The 18,075-nt window shown below is 46.0% G+C and overlaps 1 protein-coding gene across 1 annotated transcript; it reads left to right on the forward strand.

Moving 5' to 3' along the window:
* The first annotated feature begins 9,245 nt into the window (after positions 1-9,245).
* On the forward strand, positions 9,246-16,027 carry LOC136289596 (retinoic acid-induced protein 3-like). Its single transcript, XM_066183530.1, has 4 exons — positions 9,246-9,535; positions 12,032-12,987; positions 13,976-14,019; positions 14,720-16,027. The coding sequence occupies exons 2-4, from the start codon at positions 12,063-12,065 to the stop codon at positions 14,810-14,812; spliced, it is 1,062 nt and encodes a 353-aa protein (XP_066039627.1). The 5' UTR covers positions 9,246-9,535; positions 12,032-12,062; the 3' UTR covers positions 14,813-16,027.
* Positions 16,028-18,075: the final 2,048 nt, after the last annotated feature.

Below are 18,075 nucleotides of genomic sequence, written 5' to 3' on the forward strand. Positions count from 1 at the left end.
AAAAATTGTAGTGATTCTTTTTGCCTTTTAAAATGTAGGCACAAAGGCACTGAATTTTCTGTGTGATCAAATAAACCTCCCCACAGATCCCAGAGAGGGAATAATGTGTGCTTGTCTAAATGCAGCAGCATTACCAGGTGCCCAAAAGCTGATGGGTCTTATCCTGGGTGAGGTCCCATCTGCAGCCGGGGATTCCTGGAAAAAGCAGGATATAGCCTTCTAAACAGAGCTACTTGTGTGCCAGTTGGTATTTCATTACTGCAAACAAATGTCTGTTACAGCAGTTTGTTCACAGTGAACATGGAAGGGATTATCAGGCAACACAACTTTGAAAGAGGAGAAGAACCTGCTGTAGAGAGGCAAAGTTTCTCTTTGGCTTATCATGCACACAACAAGAGGCATGCCTCATCTCTGATGCCTTCCTGGATTGCTCATACTATTAGCTGAAGCTGTGTTCACATTTCTGAAGAGGTAAATCGGCAATTAAACCTCCACTCAACTCTTCCCTGGGGTATGGCTGTCACTTACAGTGTTGCTTTTCTTTACCAAGCAAAACAAGCAGGGCTGCTGGGTCTGGAGAGCAATGGGGAGTCCAGGAGCCCCCATGGGAGGCTTGTCCATCACACCCAGCAGGCAGGAAAGAAGCATAGCACAGCCAGAAAGGGGCTCCTTAGGTTGGAATTACTAGTCCATATGGTTGCACAGGCTCTCTTTCCCTTCATACTGCAAGCCAGAAGCTTTGTAAACCTTCTCTACTTCAGCCAAGTCTTCTCCTTTTGCCTCTTAATAATAACTGCACACTGATGTTCTTCCTCCTAGCTTAGGGGAGCTCCTGGGTTGTCAAGAAGTTTGGAAGAACAACAATCAAAGCCAGGGACATGGCAATCAGTTGTATTTTTTGTCTAGTTCAATTCTTGCCTTCTCCTAGCCCTGGGTGCAACATCCAGTCTGGAAGTTCACATTTAACAGTTTAATGCTCATTTCTAATCCAATACTGTATTGCTGCTTGTTATTGTAAACATGTCAAGTTTACAATATCTTTAGTGACTATGGCAAATGTGAGATAGCAAATATTTCCACAGGCTTATCTGAAATCAGGAGAGGAGTTAAATGAAAATGTGAGGTGAGACAAGGAAACTAGCCCAGCAGCAGATCAAGAGACACTTTTGAGTTCTGACAGCTGGTCTGAATTGTCAGTGGAAATTTCCATCTGAACTTTCAATGGAATAATGGACTTTTGGTCAAATGAGTGAGGAAGAGTATCTGTGTATGTGTGAGTGTTTAAGACTATATATTTGAGGGATTCTTTTTTCTTTGCATGAATCAGAAAACCTCAAACAATAATAGTAGGAATTTTATGCACAGACTGAGTTTTTCAGTTAACTTTCCCTTTAAGATTTCCACTCTTTATCGTGAAAGATTTAAAGAGAGAATAATTAAATGGATTACACTCGGCCTCTGCTTCAGTTCTCAAGTACCTAATCTCTCTGGCTAGGATTCAAATCTATGGCCTCAAGTGCTCCATCTCTAAAAAGTGGAGCCACTAAGCTAGATAGCATTTAAAGAGTGCACATCTTTCGGATCTGGCATCTCAAAGCAAGGGACACCTATTGCAGAGGAATAGCTAGATATGCTACATATCCTGCAGTGAATTTTCTACGGAAAACCATTTTCAGTGATGCTCCTGGCTTGCAATTGCCTGTTCTCCTTCTCAACCTGCCTGACTGCCACTTCCACCCCTGGCTTGTCATTGCTTTCTCTTGCTCTTCCCTCCCCTAGCTACCAGTTCCACCAACAGCATCCTCACAGCTTGCAATTCCTGCATTTTTATCTAGTTTTAGTAGACATTGCAACCACAGAGGCAAAAGCGTGGCAGGCAGTGCGAGGCTGGGTGTGGCTGACGGCGGGGGGCGTGTGCTGGCACACAGGTATGTGTGTGCTTGTGTGGGTATGTGCCTGCCAAAATTAGGTAGAAACTGCAGAAAGAGGCATCATTTTACAGAAGCCAACAGGAATGCTATCAGGCCTCTGAAACACACCCATGTCGCTGGTATGTCTGTCTCTTAGGGTGCTCAGTGTCTCTGATGATACTTGGGAGTTGGAGATTTCATAAAGCATCAGTTGTGATTAGCAAGTAGGATGGAAAGAAACTTGAGAGACCTTAATACTGATGCACCACCTGGTCACTTCTGGCAAATACTGCATTTAGAGAGTCATTTAAGAAAAGGGTTTTAGTGGGAGGAGTAAAGAACTGAAATGCAGTCCTGGGCCTCCAGTGAGGCAGTATCCAGGGATGCTTATGTGCCTGCTGGAAGAGCAACCCTCTCTCAATACAACCTCTCTCTCAATTTGTCTCAATGCACACCATGAATGAGGCAGCAGTGGTAGGAGACCAGCATGCATAATCTTGTGCCAAGTGAAAAGAGGGTGCCCATCAATATGCTGGCCTTTTAAATGGAGGACACTGAGTTCTGTTGCCCAGCCAGCTCCATCTTCCACCCAGGATAAGTGTCCTAAGTAATCATCCGGAGTTCTCCAGCAGTGGTGGAATCCACTGCCATCTGTGCATGAGATGTCCTGGCTTCCAGGGCATACCATCTACCTGTGCCAGAAACCAAGTATTTCCCCAGGCTCCTGGGTTGCCACAGGGAGGGGAGTCCTCAGGATTTAAGTCAAAAGGCATTTTGTGCATGCTGAAAACATGGCCCTAGCCTGACAGAGCAACATCCTGCTTTTCTCCTATCTCATCTCTGAGCATTTGCAAGGCTATAGTGGTCTTCTTGGCACATAAACACTGAGAGGGGGAGGGACTTCAGCATGGACCATGCTAGTATTCCCCTGATGGATGCTGACATCTGAGTGAGTCCTTGAGCAGCCCTGGAAGATATCTGAGAAGTTTTATGGTCACCTATAATCAGGAACACGCAACAAAGTTTATCTTGAGTGAACTATCAAGCAGAAGTGAGACATTGGCTTTATAAGTCATTTTAATATAATCTAGTAACTATTACTCACTGGCATTTCTGCCAGGTATGCACTGGCCTGGACCTTCTAACAATCTCCAGCTCTAACCCACAGGAACATAAACCATCTCCCCTCAAATCACAGGGACCCACAGATTGTAATGCCCATGGCTCCTGGGAGATGGCTGTGTCTGTGAACTTTGCTGCCAAGCCCCTAGTACCCCAGAAAAAATGCACAGAAAAGAAGCTCTTTCTTCCAGGACTGCAGCAAGACACCCTTCAGTAGGGCTAGCACCAGAGCACTGTGCATTACCATGTTCTTTGCTTACATTTTCCTGAAGCCTGACTGAGATTCCCACTGTGGTTCTCTACATGGCTCCTCAGCAACTCTCCGGCTCCAAGAGGTGACACTGGGATTTGTAACACTCAGAGAACAAGAACTACCTGCCCTGGGGACCTGCTCTATACTGTAAGAAAATATCGGGGATCAATAGGTTATGAATTCAATTACGTCACCTTATCTTACAATTGCTCCTTATATTTTCTCCCCCGATCCTCATTTCTGTCAAGAAAAATCATAGTATTGATTAAAGGTTAGTCTACACACTGACCAAAATTGCCAGCTTCTTCCCAGGCTGTGGTTCTGCAGGCAGTAGCAAATTTGTGTGTAGCTATTTCATAGAATCAATAAGGTTGGAAAAAATCTTCAAGATCATCAAGTCCAACCAGATGTCTCTGATTAAATATGTAAACACAACTGTATTTTTGATAATTTATCCAGGAGAGACAATATTGAGTTTATGCCAGCTTTTATGCTGGCTGCATGGGGACACAGACTTGTACTTGCATGAAGAAGCTTGTTGACAAAAAAAATCCAAAATCTATCTATGTTTTTGTTTTTTTCTTTTCTGATGAGATCTAAAAGGGAGGAGTGATTTATGCTGGATCTCAGCTTTTCTTTGTGCTATTGTGGGGGTGTTTGATCCAGAAGCAGTAAAGAAGAGTTTTCTGTATCATTGAGCAAGATCGTTTTTGTGTGCAGCCTGATTCCCAGGAATGCTTTTTGCATGGAGGCAGTCTCCTGCAGGACCTCTTACCCAAGACACTGCTGGCAGGAGAAATCAGATTCCAGGGCAGGATGGCTGTCTCAGAATCTCTACTGCCAACAGCCACCCATGAAAGAAGGAGCCTAATCCTCTCCCAGAGAGAATTTCAGCCAGTCTTTGCAACCCCACATCCCACAATGTGGAGTGGACAAGGAAGAAAAAGGGGAAACTACTACAGACACAGTGGGCAAGGAATGACAAAAGGAACACCATTAGTGGCCAGACAAGGGTACCAAAACCAGGACTGGAAAACAAGGAAAGCAAAGGCTGACTCCTCCCAGAGTGCTTTTCTGAGAGTCTCTCCATCAAGTCCCACCACCTAAACATGCAGCTAGATATCCCCTCTCTCCTAAATCATTACCCCAGCCTTAGAGTCTGTCTTTCTGAAGGAGAGAGCAAATGCAGGTCCTCCTGGATCTTCCCTGGCCTGTCTTCTTTTCTAGAGGCATGTTTTCAGATCCCTTGTTTACTGAGACTTATTTTCCTAAAATGTCTGTTTATAAACAATACCCAGTTATGCATAACAGGGCAACTTGCTGCTTTGGGAATGCATCAGCATAAAAGCAGATGAGGTTAATGTCATAAAGGAGGGCTGGAGCATTCTTTGTTGAACTGGTAAGTGGATGGGCACAGGAAACCTCCAGGAAACCACATCTAGAGGAACGGCTCAGTTGTCATGAGTGAATACTGTACCATACCGTTGGAAGTCCTAACTGAGGTGATAAATCTAATTAATTTTTTTCACTTGCTCACAGCCTTAAAAAGCACCAGTTTTGCTGTATGAAAAGGCTCTTCCTGGCCAAGTGATCACAGCCACAGTTTCAGCTGTTCTCCACTTCTGCCCATTCTTGCTGCAGCTTTCACACTTGTGTAGTATGAAAGACTGTGATATCTGTCCCCATGGGACAGGAGCAAGTCCAAGGCATGAACTCAGCACAGGTTCAGCAGGTACTCCAGGAGCTACCCCCTGCCCCTGGGTTTCCAGGTACCAGGCTGTTCACACCTGGGATTGCACGCAGAAGTGATCCTGTTTGCAGCATTGCAGAGCATCATGTTCCTAGCAGAGGACCAGGCAGTTCATTTCCATAAGCAAGGTCTTCTCACCCATTAGGAATGCTGTAGCAGTTAATTCACAGGTTTGAAAGTTTCTCTTTATAGGATATACTCAATAACATTGATTTCAATATTTTAATAAATCTCATTGTCCTTTTCCTGATCAAATCTCTGCCTTTCCCAGTAAATGAAAGTCCTGTACCAAGAATTAGGGCATTTAGGAGCCAGGAAGAGAAAGGGCTTAGCCAAAACCTGCTCATTTAAAGGGAACCTCTTTGAGAGGAGGCAGCAATCAGCAGAGAAAGCAAAGCATTGTTACATACCAGAAATGTTTATATTTTTCCTGAGATTGAAAATGGCAGGGAGCACAGCATGCAGTTTAGAAGAACTGATAACTCCAGAGACAACTAAAGGCTCTGAAGGACACCAAAATGTGTTCCTTTTGCAATTATTTTAGATAATATTTACTTTTTAGTGCAACACTCTTCATTACCAAAGGAAAACTATTCAACTCTTAGAGTCTTAGAATTTTTTGTAATCCTTGGATACATGTTTTCAAAGCCAGAACGTGAGGGATTCAAGGACAGGATACCCAGGAGAAAGTCCAGGATTATGCAAAGATCCCACATGTCCCTTCCCAGAATGAGACCCCCTCCCTTGTCTTCTCTCCTGACTAAGGCAGTGGTGCCCTGAACTGGCTGGCTGAAGACCCATCAACTCTATGCCAGGCTCTTTCCAAGGGCATCATAACATTTACACCTGAACTGATTTAAAGATGAAGAAAATGGATGGAGCAGGATGGGGTGGAGCTTGCTGTAATGCTAGCTCAGGATGACTGTGATAAGTACTGGCAGGGGGATGTTTTTCGGGGAGCAAGGCTGTTCTTATGTTATTAAGCTATCTGTTTGCACAGGTAGCTAAGCTGAAGGAATGACACAAGCCTAATCACAATGCCGCCAATATCACCGGGTCAAACATAAACATGTTATTTAGTCACATTCCAGAGCGCCATGCACCATCTCCCCAGGCATCTGCTTGCCTTATTACTTGTCTTAATAAAAGGTGTTAAGTCAGCCCCTGCGCCCCCCAGACATGCTCCATTCCCCACGCCTGGCTGAGCTGAGAGGGTTGCAGCATTCTGCCATTTGCTGTGACACTGAATCATGGAGAAGGGCTGGCCCAGGGCACTGGTCAGCACTGGGCACCCCCACCCCACAGGAGGGAGCAGAGCCAGGCAATGCCAACAGCAAGAAGGGGCGGGGAGCAGAGCTGACTCAGAGAGCCCAGCCCTCATGTTGCTGCCTTAGAACTGAGAGTTGTGGGTGCTTGTTGCCCAAAGGGGTCAGATCCTGCTACTGTCTCTGACTCTCCTTGTCAGCCAGTCACTATCCTTCCCACTACCAGCAGCCAGCTTGCTTGTCCAGTGCTGCAATATGGCCAAAGCAAGCAGTTTTGCTACCAACAGCCTCCCACCTAAAGGAACTTCCAACATTACCAGCATTTTGCTACTGAATTGTGTTTAAATTATTTTGATGATTTGCTATGCAATTCAGCTGTCAAGTGTAAAGGTCTGTATCATTCTCTTGTCTCCATCTCTCTTAGAAAGAAATGGGTACTTCTCAGGTGTGATTTGGTTTGTGTTGAAGCAGATCAACTGCAACTACCCTGGAAGTGTCCCTTTCTCTCTGCCAACTATAGTGGCAATCCACATGACTGCCTCCAATGAAGAAGTCTGCTCTGTAGACACCTAGGAGTCAATTTGATTGTCCATACACTGCTCCCTAGGGTCATTTGGGACATTCTGCGTTATCTAGCATGAACTAATGCTCCAGAAGGATTAATTCCCACAGCTCTTGTATCTTATATGCCATCCCTATGGTGTTCACTGAGTAACAGGTAACAGAGCTACAGCACCTTCAATTAACTATTTATCTATGGTGGTGTACCAGAATCAAGTCCTTATAGTGGAATAGGTGCCTACATATAAGTTGGGCATCTCAACTCTGAAAGAGCCAGGGAGATTGAGCACTCAATCTATTTGCTCTTGCAAAGGTGATTTGAGACGCCTAAGGGTATCCAAAACATCTGCAAAGGACTGCCAGATCTGATAGAGGAGGTATAGGAAATTAATGTGCTCTTGCAGTGGTCACTGGAAGTTGATCAGGAGACACTGTGGCATCTCAAATGACACTATGCTGGTGTGCAAGCAACTAAAGTGAGGCCCCAGGCAATCCAGGCAACCACACCTGGGAGCATTTCAGTGTACACAGAAATAGGCACCTGTATCCAATCAGCTGGGACAGTCCTTCTGACCTTATGACTGGGAGCTGAGACACTCAGTTCACATTTAAGTAATAACCATCAGATATCTAAATTTAGGTGCCTCTATCTGCAGGTTACATCCTGTCCCTAAAGCGAGGTGACAGCCATCTCACCTTTCTAGCGTGATCACTGTGCCAATTTGTACTCGCACATGTAGACCAGTGGTGCCTCTCCATCCTCCTTGGCACAGCATGAGAGCCATGGACACCATGGCTTACACTACAGTGAGTAGGCAGACCTCAGGCTCCTAAATCACTTGGGACCGTTTTTCAATGTAGCCCCATTAGCCTTCTGAAAGTACGGGTTATGTTTGATGACTGACTCTTATGGATTTCTCAAGCATTCTGAAAAAATGTTTGATACTTTTATCTTTTCTTCTTTTTGCCCCTGATATAATTTGACATGGTCTATTCCATGAGGTTTTGTGTGTCTGTATAAATATAGGGAAGTAGCAGGCAGTATATAATGTGCTCTGACAAGATGCAAATAGGCTGGCAGTGACCGGTGACCTTTGAAAGCTTCTTGAGATACTTTCCTAAGACAAGTTGGATCCCACTGAGTTATTGCTAAGCTTCTCTCCATCACTACTTATTTTCTCTTCTCATTTTTCGTAACTGCCTCGTTCTTGGCTGACTCACTAAGCCCAGGACCTGCTTTAAAGTTTCAATTAATTTAATGGAGAGAAACCTGCTATGTCCTTTCCTAAGAAGCTTCAGGATTTTACACTGAGATAAAAGTAGGAAGGACACGAAGAACTGTCTTAGGGCTCAGCATGGCCCACCCCACAGTGAATGCACTGAGTGCTGCCTTTCACTGGATGAGCCACTCATCCCTGCAGGTCCTCATGTACTTCTATGGGGGGTGGAAGAGAGGACTCCTGTATGAATTTTGTGGCAATCTCCACATGTGAGATTCAAAAAGGATCACCACTCAGAAATAAGCCAGAATCCCTAAAACAAACAAAATTAGCAAGCAGATGAGATATCTGTAGACACTTAGACCTCAGCACAGGCATGTGCAGATGCTCTATCCCCACCGCTGGTTTTGGAAGTGAGAACAAACTTCGTGAGGCGAGGGGGATTTTTAGGTTTGGGGCTGTGTGTAGGGACTCAGTGCTTCATGTGGGTAGGCCTTGATGTCAATTCCTTAATCAGGATAATGAAATACTCCCAGTGAGTAATATTTAAAATAACAAATGAAGTCATGAACACATTGGATATACTCGAGGATTTAGATGGAGTTGAGCTGATAGGTGTGGCGGGCCAGAAGCATAAAATGTAGAGCAAGGGGGAATTTGTCATTGCCTTTGTTCATTAACTGTTTGGGCCAGCAGTTTGGACAAAGTGACTCAGGGCTCGAGAGCAGGCAGAACTGAGCCTTCAGCAAGCAAGACTGGTCTGAGCGGGACACAAGGAAAGCCAAGCTGCCCTTTTCAGGAAAGAAGCCGGTGGCTCTCACTGGCACGGGTGGAAAGGGACGAGCAGATGCGTCCGCACACGCAGCACCTATTGAGAGCCCCGAGGAAACAAACCATCTATGGATCCAGGCTTGCCACTCTCCCTCTGGGCACTGCAGGCCCGTTCACACACCACAGCTTCCTCATCGCCTACTTTGCAAGCAGTTTATCTGTCGAGAAAGCAGGCAAAGAGACAAAAGGTTTGGAGCAGGGAGGGGACGAACTGCTATTCATAGTCGCAGTCCCCACCCACAGGTGCCAGGAGTCAGACAGGGGAGCACCTTATCAGGTGCCTGACTGAGCAGCATTCAGCTCTGTCCCCAGGGCTCCATCTCCACCCCGACGCAGGGGTGAATGCCCCGCTGACGTCAGGAGGCCTTACTTCATTTCCTGGCACAGGGGCCGAATTTTCACAGCCGTGTCCTGTGGGAGAGGAGAGGCGGTGGAACTGGAATAGGCGTGCTCAGCCCCACCTCCTTAGCCCTCCAGCTGTTAAAGCTCCCAGGAACGGCGAGCGCGGAGCTGCTGCTCGGCCGGGGCTCCAGGTGCGAAGGTGCCCGGTTACTGGTGCGCTGGAAAAGTGCCTCTCCCAGACGGAGCCTCTCTGCTGCCTTCACCAGGCACGACCCAGAAAGGTAATTCAAGATAATGTTTTACAGGATCCGGGGTGGGCCTGGCTTCTGCAGCTGGGTTGGGATGGCGTGTAGGACCATGGCTGTGCGGGCTGGGAGAGGAGAGGCACGGAGTGCCACGGTGGACTGAGAGTGCCTCCCATCCTTGACTCTAAGATGGGTCTGATAGCTGGAGCTGGGGAGACGCTCCCGGGAAACGACTAGGGATTTGTGGGTGAATGGGTGTATTTTATGTACACATATCAATGGGAAAGGAGCGCCAAGATGGAGGGAGAAGACTCCTTGCTCAAGTGAGAGCTATGATTTGGGGTGTGCTGTATAAGCTACCGCAGTACAGGCTCCCTTGCACAGACTGCAGAGCCCGTTGGAATTCCTAGACACTGCTCTAGGTGCTGGATGAGCAGACTCAGCTTCTGGGGAGCGGCATTTACCCAGGAGACAGGGTAGAGGCTCTTCGTGCCTCACCGGGCATCTACCCTGGAAAAAAAAAGAGAAGGCAGTAAAAATGGTTGCAAGTGGCCAGTTCTCCAAGTCAAGGTTATTTTCCATCCTGTTTGTTTCACTGGCCGCGGTGGCTGGCTGTGGCAAGCACCACTTGCAGTCAGCACCAGTCAGGACCCAAAGCTGTGGGTGTGCTCTGTGCTGTCATGAGGTCACTCAGGCTGGTTCTCTGGTCTCTCCACGTGCCTCAATAGCGAGCACCAGTCTGTATCTGCCAGAGCTGTTAACAGATAAGCTAATCTAATCAACAGTAAATGTCTGTGGATAAAATTTTAGAATTTTCTCTCTAAATTTTCAGAAAGGTTCATTATTTATTGTTCACAGTTGTCCAAATAATCCAGCTATCTGTGCAAGAGATCGTAAATCTCCAAGATTTTGTGTACATTGATTATCAAAACTCCTTTGTGTGATGTCCACTTATTCCATTCTCTCCATGGGATTCCAAAGTTCCTGCATATTTGAATAATTTGCATTTTATTGGAGCCAGCCTTTTGAAGAGCTGCACATCTTTTACACAGAGAGTTAGAAGCTGGAAAAATATTTCCCCAATTCAGTTATAAGCAGGTCCATTGAAGCATATGTGGGGTTGAGAGTGAGTCAGTGATATTTTCACCCTTTGTTCATCCCTTGGTTAGATCAACTGCCATTTATTAAAAACACAATCTGCACTCACTAAAATCTGCTGGAAGGGTTTGAGAACCAACTTCCTAAATGCAGTGTGTTGTTCTGTAGCAGCAAAATCAAGGCAAATGGCATCATGAGCACTAAAGTCTAAATTTTGCAAGACTAATTATTGCTTTCTCTATTAGAAAGCCCCTGGTTTTCCAGCGTGGATCACCATTAAGGACAGGTTTACTTATGTTTCATTGTGATATTGTAGCTAAATTCCTCTTTTGATAGATTTTAGGGACTCAAGCCCAACTGAGGACGTTAGTATTTAGAAATCAGTACCTGGCCCCTAGGGTCTAAACTCCATGTGGCTGCATAATTTTCCATGATGTGCCAAAGGCCTCCAGCTGTGGTTTTGCATATGCTTCAAGCTCCCAAAAAAGAAGGGAACTTAATTCCCCTAAACAGTCCGATTAAGCTCTCTTATCCCCTGGGAGACAGGCTTGCTCAGACAGTGCTGAAATCTTATGATGAGACAGCAGGAACGTGTTAGAGACCTTGACATCACTGGCTTCTGGACTCCTCATGCAATAACTTGGTGGTTACTTCTCTCACAGTGAACAGCGTTGGCTCTGACATATCAGGCCTCCAGTCAGTGCAAGGCAATATCTTAGGGTGGAGACTGAGGTCTTTGAGACACGCGTTATTGCTACACTGCCATGAAGAAGGAGAAGTATGAGTTTAGGTCTAGTGGTCGGTGGCCTGTATTTGCTGCTGAATTTGGAGTGAGAAGGGCTATGCTGGAGGCATCTAGGTTAGTTATCTGCAAGATAAAAGGTGTTAAAGTTCCCCTTCATTCATAACAGTAAACCAAAGCCAAAAGTGCCTCAGAGACTGTAAAAGGGGGAAAATTAATGTAAAAGAGAACAAGTTTTCTGTTCTGCATTTTTCATCTCTGAATCTCCCAAGTACCAAGGTCCTGATGGTCTTTGAACTTGTCAGAAGAGCGTAAACTGTATTATGACTAACAGCTGCTCTGGTATCACAGAAGTGACAAGGCAGTCTCTGCACTGCACGGCACCAAGCAAGTCCCTCCTCCAGCACCTCACCTTCTTCCTACTCCCTACACTCCTAAAACATTGCACAGCATCGGGTACACTGCAGAGGACATGCAAGGTGAATTTCCTCCTCCTGAGGGGCTTGACTTGCCCTTGATGGAGACCAATGCCAAACTATGAGATGACTCTGCTCCCATTGCCCCATGTCCTTAGCACTGTGGTGTCCTTGCCCAGCAAGGTGGGGATGGAGGTCTATCTTGCCTCTCCTTCCCCACTGTTGACAGTACCCAGATGGTTGACTTGACAGCCTGTGTTTTCTCTTTTTCTACAGCTTTGGAGAAGTTGTTCAAGGAGGCGAGAGGATGACAACGCCACATCCGCCAGGCTGCGGCAGCATCGGTGCTGACTACCACCTACTCTGTGACACAGAGAAGGCCTGGGGAATTGTCTTGGAGTCGCTGGCTGCAGCAGGCATCCTCATCACCGTTTTCCTCATCTGCTCGCTCTTCTTCCTTATCTGCAAAGTCCAAGACAACAGCAAGCGGCACATGATCTCCGTCTATTTTTTCTTTCTTTTAGGCACACTCGGCGTTTTTGGTCTCACTTTTGCCTTCATCATTAAACTCAATAACAGGACTCGTCCCACTCGCTTCTTCCTATTTGGAGTCATCTTTGCTCTCTGCTTCTCGTGCCTCCTCACCCATGCCTGCAACCTCAACAAACTAGTGAGAGGAAGAAAGCCCTTCTCCTGGCGAGTGCTGCTGCTCTTCATTGTTTGCTTTGCCCTGGTACAGGTTGTGATCAACATTGAATACTTAGTCACCATGTTAGTAAACCAGAGAGAAGAATTCCTGAATATGACTCGGGAGAATACCAACAAGGATTTTGTCATGCTTCTGATCTATGTGCTCTTCCTCATGGCTCTGACCTTCTTGGTTTCCATGTTCACATTCTGTGGGCCATATAAAAGTTGGAAGAGACATGGGGCGCACATCTTTGTCACTGTCCTGTTCTCCATTGCCATTTGGGTAGTGTGGATCACTATGCTCATAAAAGGCAACACAGTTTTAGACAAAGAAATGTGGGATGATCCTGTTGTGGCCATTGCTCTGGTGTCCAATGGCTGGATTTTCCTGATAATGTATATTGTCCCCGAAATTTGTTTCCTCACTGCTCCTCTGAAGCTAGAGGACTACCCTCCAGAAAATGACTTCTGCCAGCCCAAGTTCATAAAGCAGGCAACTGGAGTGGACAACCGTGCCTACACCCAAGATGAAATTGTGCAAGGTATGGTGAAGTGACTGTCTCCACTGTCCCCCCAGCCCTAAGCACAAAAGCACCACTCGTGACCTAAAAGAGGTAGAGCTACAGGAAAAGATTTGAAGATGACAGATAAATTAGAGGCTAGGAAAAAGTTTCAGACTGATGAAACTTTGGAAATGCGCATGAAAATTAATCTCCAGACATGAGTGAAATGAGTGAGGACCAATGCAAAAGCTAAAGATGTGTAGGAGGAGTGACTGAATAGGAGACTTGCTCCATGTCAAGGCTGAAATATAACTGTTTATGACCCTGCTATGTCTGGGAAGTCCACGTTAAAAATCAGGAGGGGTTTTTTTTTGTCTCTTAGTGGTGCATCAGATCTTCAGGCCTATATAGGTTATACCTTGCAGGTTATTTATTCCAGTTCTGATCAGGCTCCCTTATCCATGTAAGAATGAATCAATCATCTGAAAAGGAGGCAAGGAGGACTTCCTTTTCTGTATGAGTCTTTTGCCTACTTGGACAAAGCAAAATGTTCTATCAGCTAATGTTTCCCAAACCTGTGGGTAGGAGATGTGACTCCTCTGGCTGTGGATTTCCTGCTGGTATCACATTCGTCACCTGCAGTCAGACCCCAAGATTTGTGAAAGAATAGCCAAGAAAGGCTGTGCTCTGCCAGGGAATACTGTGAAGGGGGTCTTGTGCATACAAGTGGGACGGATTTGGCTGGTGGTTGTGACAGTAATTGTGAAGCAGTACATGTCTAATCTCCAAGGCCACCTGCATCCTGTTACTTGCAACACCATTCATTTCTGCTTTCAGAAGGAAATACTTAATGTCCTCCACCTATGGATTTTAGCCCATTCCCGCCTGCACATTGCACAGTTAGACCAATCTAAAAGCAGCTGTTTATGTAACCACAGACCCTCTGAGTCTCCCTTGAAGTGGTATTTTCAAGCTACAGTGTAATGCTAATGCAGTGACTTTCCTCTGCTTTTGTCTTGTGACACAGGAGACCTCAGCTACTCCCCGTACGCTTCTCACTTTCAGATGAAGGTAAGTTCGTGCCACCGTCACCCGTTTCACCGAATGCAGGCTATAGCCTATGGTTCAGGTGCTGGAAGGAAGGGAAGGAGAAGGGGCAAAGACAGATGGACCTAGAGCAGGCTCTGTGAAGGCAGACCCGTGCTTTGAATGGAGCCAGGTGATTCTGTGACATGTTCATGGAGGTGCCGTGGCTGGGAGGAAAGGAAGACCTATGACACATCCAGGGACATGGGAAGGCAAGAGGGGCCCGAGGTAAAGAGGTTATAGTTTTCAATACTTCAGGATTTGGTGCCACATAAGAAGTCCTCTCTTCAAGCACAGTTCCTACAGTAGACTGTGCCCTTTCCTCAGGAGAGTGTGCTTATTTCCTCAGCCCAGGCCCTGAATGTATTCCCACCAGCAGACACTGGAAGTTGCAGTGCAGATCTAGAATGGGCAGTCTGCATGTCCACCTGTCCATTCACCAGTCCTCCTTCAGATCACAGCCTAGCCAGGTCTAGTAACTCACATCATGTTCCCACATGTCCTCTGGTGACATGTCTCCATCACTAATTTGTTCTGCCAGGATCCTCTTCCACAGCCTTATTGGTCACATTCTCAGGAAACCTTCAGCTCTGTTTCTCCCTTCTTTCTTTGTCTTCTTGATAAGCCTTGTTTCATTACTTCTGTCCAGTTTTCAAAGGTAAAGACTTCTGTGCTTCCTTTTCAGGCCATTGAACCCCAGAATGATTTCTCCATCCCTCGCCCCAAGGCCCGGACAAGCCCATACCATGACTACACTGGTGGGAAAAACCCCATGTAGCAACTCCACAGTGAGCAGAGACTAAGTGCCCCTCAGCAGAGGCATGGGGAACGAGCCACATGGTGACAAGTGAGATGATCCTGCAGAAGAGTAAACCCACACCAGCAAAAAAGGAGAGGGATCCTCTTTCCCCCACACAGGCACCTTTGTAGCTCCCTCTTAATCTTCAAATATAGCCTTCAGACACAGCCCTGGCAATCCTGTTCCTCCTCACTGGAATGAAGCTTCTCTCTCCTGACGGAAGAGCATCCTGTCCTATTTTCAGGAGGAATGCTGAAGCAGGAAGATTATCAGCTGGGTCTGTGACTGGCTTTGCCCCAGACAGGACCTGCTTTAATCAGCTCATGGGAGTGCTTGTACCCCTCATCTGATGGGAGAAGAGGAAGGATCAGGAGCATCAGCCCTACACATTCCTTCCTTTTGCCCACCCACGAGGACATCTCAGGTACTTCTGAGGACATCTTTATCTATCCACTGTTACTTTTGTGCCTACTCCCAGCCCTGCCTGGCTGTCCTTCAGAGATCAGAGGAGAAGAGACAGAGAGAGAGAAAGAGTATTCCTTTTTTCATCTTCATATTTGCTTCCAGCACATTCCTTATCATCTAGGGACCATGCTGGAGATGGGGAAGAAAACTTTTAAGACATAAAACCATATACCAAATTACCCTGATACATGTTCCAATTCATGTTCTAGCAGCTTCCTTTTCAGCTCTGGCTCCTACCCATGTGCCCCAGCTGAGCTCCCCAAGGTGCCTGCCCCCCTGCAAACTCTCCCTCCCCACCCCAGTCACTCCAAGCTGTGGATCCCCAAAGACAAAGCCTCTTCCATGTGGCTCCTTGCAATGCCCTGGTGGGTTATAATCCTGTGAACCCTGGATCTCAGCCTCTTCCTGAGTGTGTCTGTGACATTAACACAAACATTTCCCAAGCAGCTAGGTTACAGAGGGCAGACACCTTTCTTACCAGGCATGAGTGAGCAAATATGTGTGTGTGGTGGGTGTGGACTGCACCCTGGTGATGAGCAATGAGTCTGCAGAGTTGAATCATTCTGTAACCTGCTTTGCATTTGAAAAATATCTTTCCATGGTATTTCACATGTAACTACAGAGAACTCTCCAAGTGGGTGTGTGGTACCCTGGCGTGTGACACAGCTGTATATTTATTCAGTACTTTGTATATGGACTGTTTAATTAATAAAAACCCAAACAGCCTGACTATGAGAAACTGGTGTTCTTCCTTGGGAATGTGATTCCTGTAATGGCTGGTGGGGTGACAGCAGTAGCTCTCCATGGGTTGGAATGGGCCACCTGGGAGGTTGCACTTAGGGAAAAATGGCAGAGAGATGCTTCTTTGAAGCTGTCTTTGTGGACCAAAGATCAGCTGCTTGAGGGTGCAGAAGAAGGGTTAGTAGCTTCTCCATGCTGCTTTTTTGAATAAAGTCGAATCAGTGTTAGGAGTGCTTAAGAAATGAGGAAATATAAATCCAAGCCACAGCAAGCAAATGCCAGAGGAAAGGTGTGAACTTTTCATCACTGCACATGTCTGTATCTGCTGTGTCAATACTCCTATATTTATTTGCTTGTCTCTTGTTGGGTACCTGCATCATCAAGAATAGGAAAGGAACTTGTGGGTATGTAATTCAGTTTGTAAAAAATGTCTTTCTGATGTTCTGAATACATGTAGTATTTTTGTTTGAAAATAGAAACAATATCAAAGCAAAATCATATCAGTGAAGATGATAATGATGATAATTTTTAAACCTTCTGATAGTATGAGTCTATAATTTCCCTTTTTAGAGAATACTCTCCCATGAGATTCTACATGGTGTGTTATGCTACCACATACCCTGATGCTCTTGGCAAGTAAACCCCTTCCTCAGGCACAGTTCTGTCTATAATCAGGCAGCCTGGGTTTTCCCCACTCTGCCTACCAGCACTGAAGGGCAACACGAGGACATCTGAGGCTTCTGAACCCCTTGGCATGAGAAAGATCCCTCCTAAGGATTGATTTTGAAATGTATCACGGAATAACTTGCCTTTTTCTAGTAAATTTGAGGTGGAAATGATGCTAACCATCCCTCCTCTTCTCTCTTCCACCTACACAGTCCACAGGTGTAACACAGAGGATGAGGGAGAAAACTCAAGGACGCTAATGTAACATTGGAGAGCAGGCTGGTAAAAGGGTTTGTGAAGCTGTGATGCAACTTGTTGACTTGCAGACCAAAGGTAGGAGGGATATGCTTGAAACAGTACCTAACTTTCAAGAAATTAGCTTTTCAAGCAGGTGTGGTGTCATTGATAACTCTGTCTCAGGATGACTCAAAAATGTGTTGAAAGAGAGCCAGCTCCTCTGCTTCAGTGGAGTCTGGTAGAGCAAAGGAACAGGCTAATAGGAGAAATAGGAGTGAAGTGTGTTCTTACTGTGTGTTTTCCAAATCCCAGGCACTTACCAACTCCTTCACTAACTGCCTCTGACTAGAAGGAATCTCTCAATGTGCCTTGGCCCCAGACACCACAGAACAAGGAGGGATGAGAGACATCATATGCACTCCCATTGATTCAAGGCGTAGCAATTTTCTTGATTTTTTGGTTGTTACTGTGCATGCTGCTTGGCAGAGAATGAAAATCTCTTTCCATGGATTTAGAGTGCCTTTTAGAGTATTTTTTTAAAGCCTCTGTAATGACAAAAATACTAATCTGCCCAGGGTTATTTTGCACTTGTTTGATACTAATGCAGCTTTGTGTGAGAGCTCATTTAAATGCCAAAATAAATATGAGTTTCTGTGGAATTTGGCACTGCTGGGTAAGGGTTTCTCACACCTGGGGAGAGACTTTCGGAAAAGCAGCAGTTTCCTCTCTCCTTATAATTGAGCTTAAACCAAACCAGCTGGCCACTTAGTCATACACAAGTCCCAGGGAAATCCTAAACTGGTGGGGCCAGACAGACTAGACCCAAAAGGAGCAAGTGAGTTGAGAAGGCAGGATCCTGGTGCTGTTTTTTCTGAAAACCTTCTCACTGGAGGCCTGTAAACCCAGTAACGCTCATCCTTACACTCTCTCATGCATGGGGCTCCCTTGGTGGTGGTTGTTATAGGTGCTCTGCCTTCAGGGCCCTCTGGTTTCCAGTCCCTCCTCTCCCTGTTCAAGGAGACCAGAGAGCCAGAAATGTACATACCAGAGAAGGGTTGGCACAGAGCACACCTGCATTATGAAAGCAACCAGGATTATCAGGAGGCAGGATAAACTGCTGAACCTCAGGTCAG

Source organism: Chamaea fasciata, unplaced genomic scaffold (assembly GCF_029207755.1).
Source record: "Chamaea fasciata isolate MVZ Bird 193981 ecotype frontalis unplaced genomic scaffold, bChaFas1.0.hap1 SCAF_5, whole genome shotgun sequence".
Classification (NCBI taxonomy): domain Eukaryota; kingdom Metazoa; phylum Chordata; class Aves; order Passeriformes; family Sylviidae; genus Chamaea; species Chamaea fasciata.

Coding starts and splice junctions, on each gene's coding strand:
- LOC136289596 (XM_066183530.1), top strand. CDS start 12,063: ATGACAACGCCACATCCGCCAGGCTGCGGCAGCATCGGTGCTGACTAC. Junction 12,988..13,975: donor CCAAGATGAAATTGTGCAAG/GTATGGTGAAGT, acceptor CTTGTGACACAG/GAGACCTCAGCTACTCCCCG. Junction 14,020..14,719: donor CTTCTCACTTTCAGATGAAG/GTAAGTTCGTGC, acceptor CTTCCTTTTCAG/GCCATTGAACCCCAGAATGA.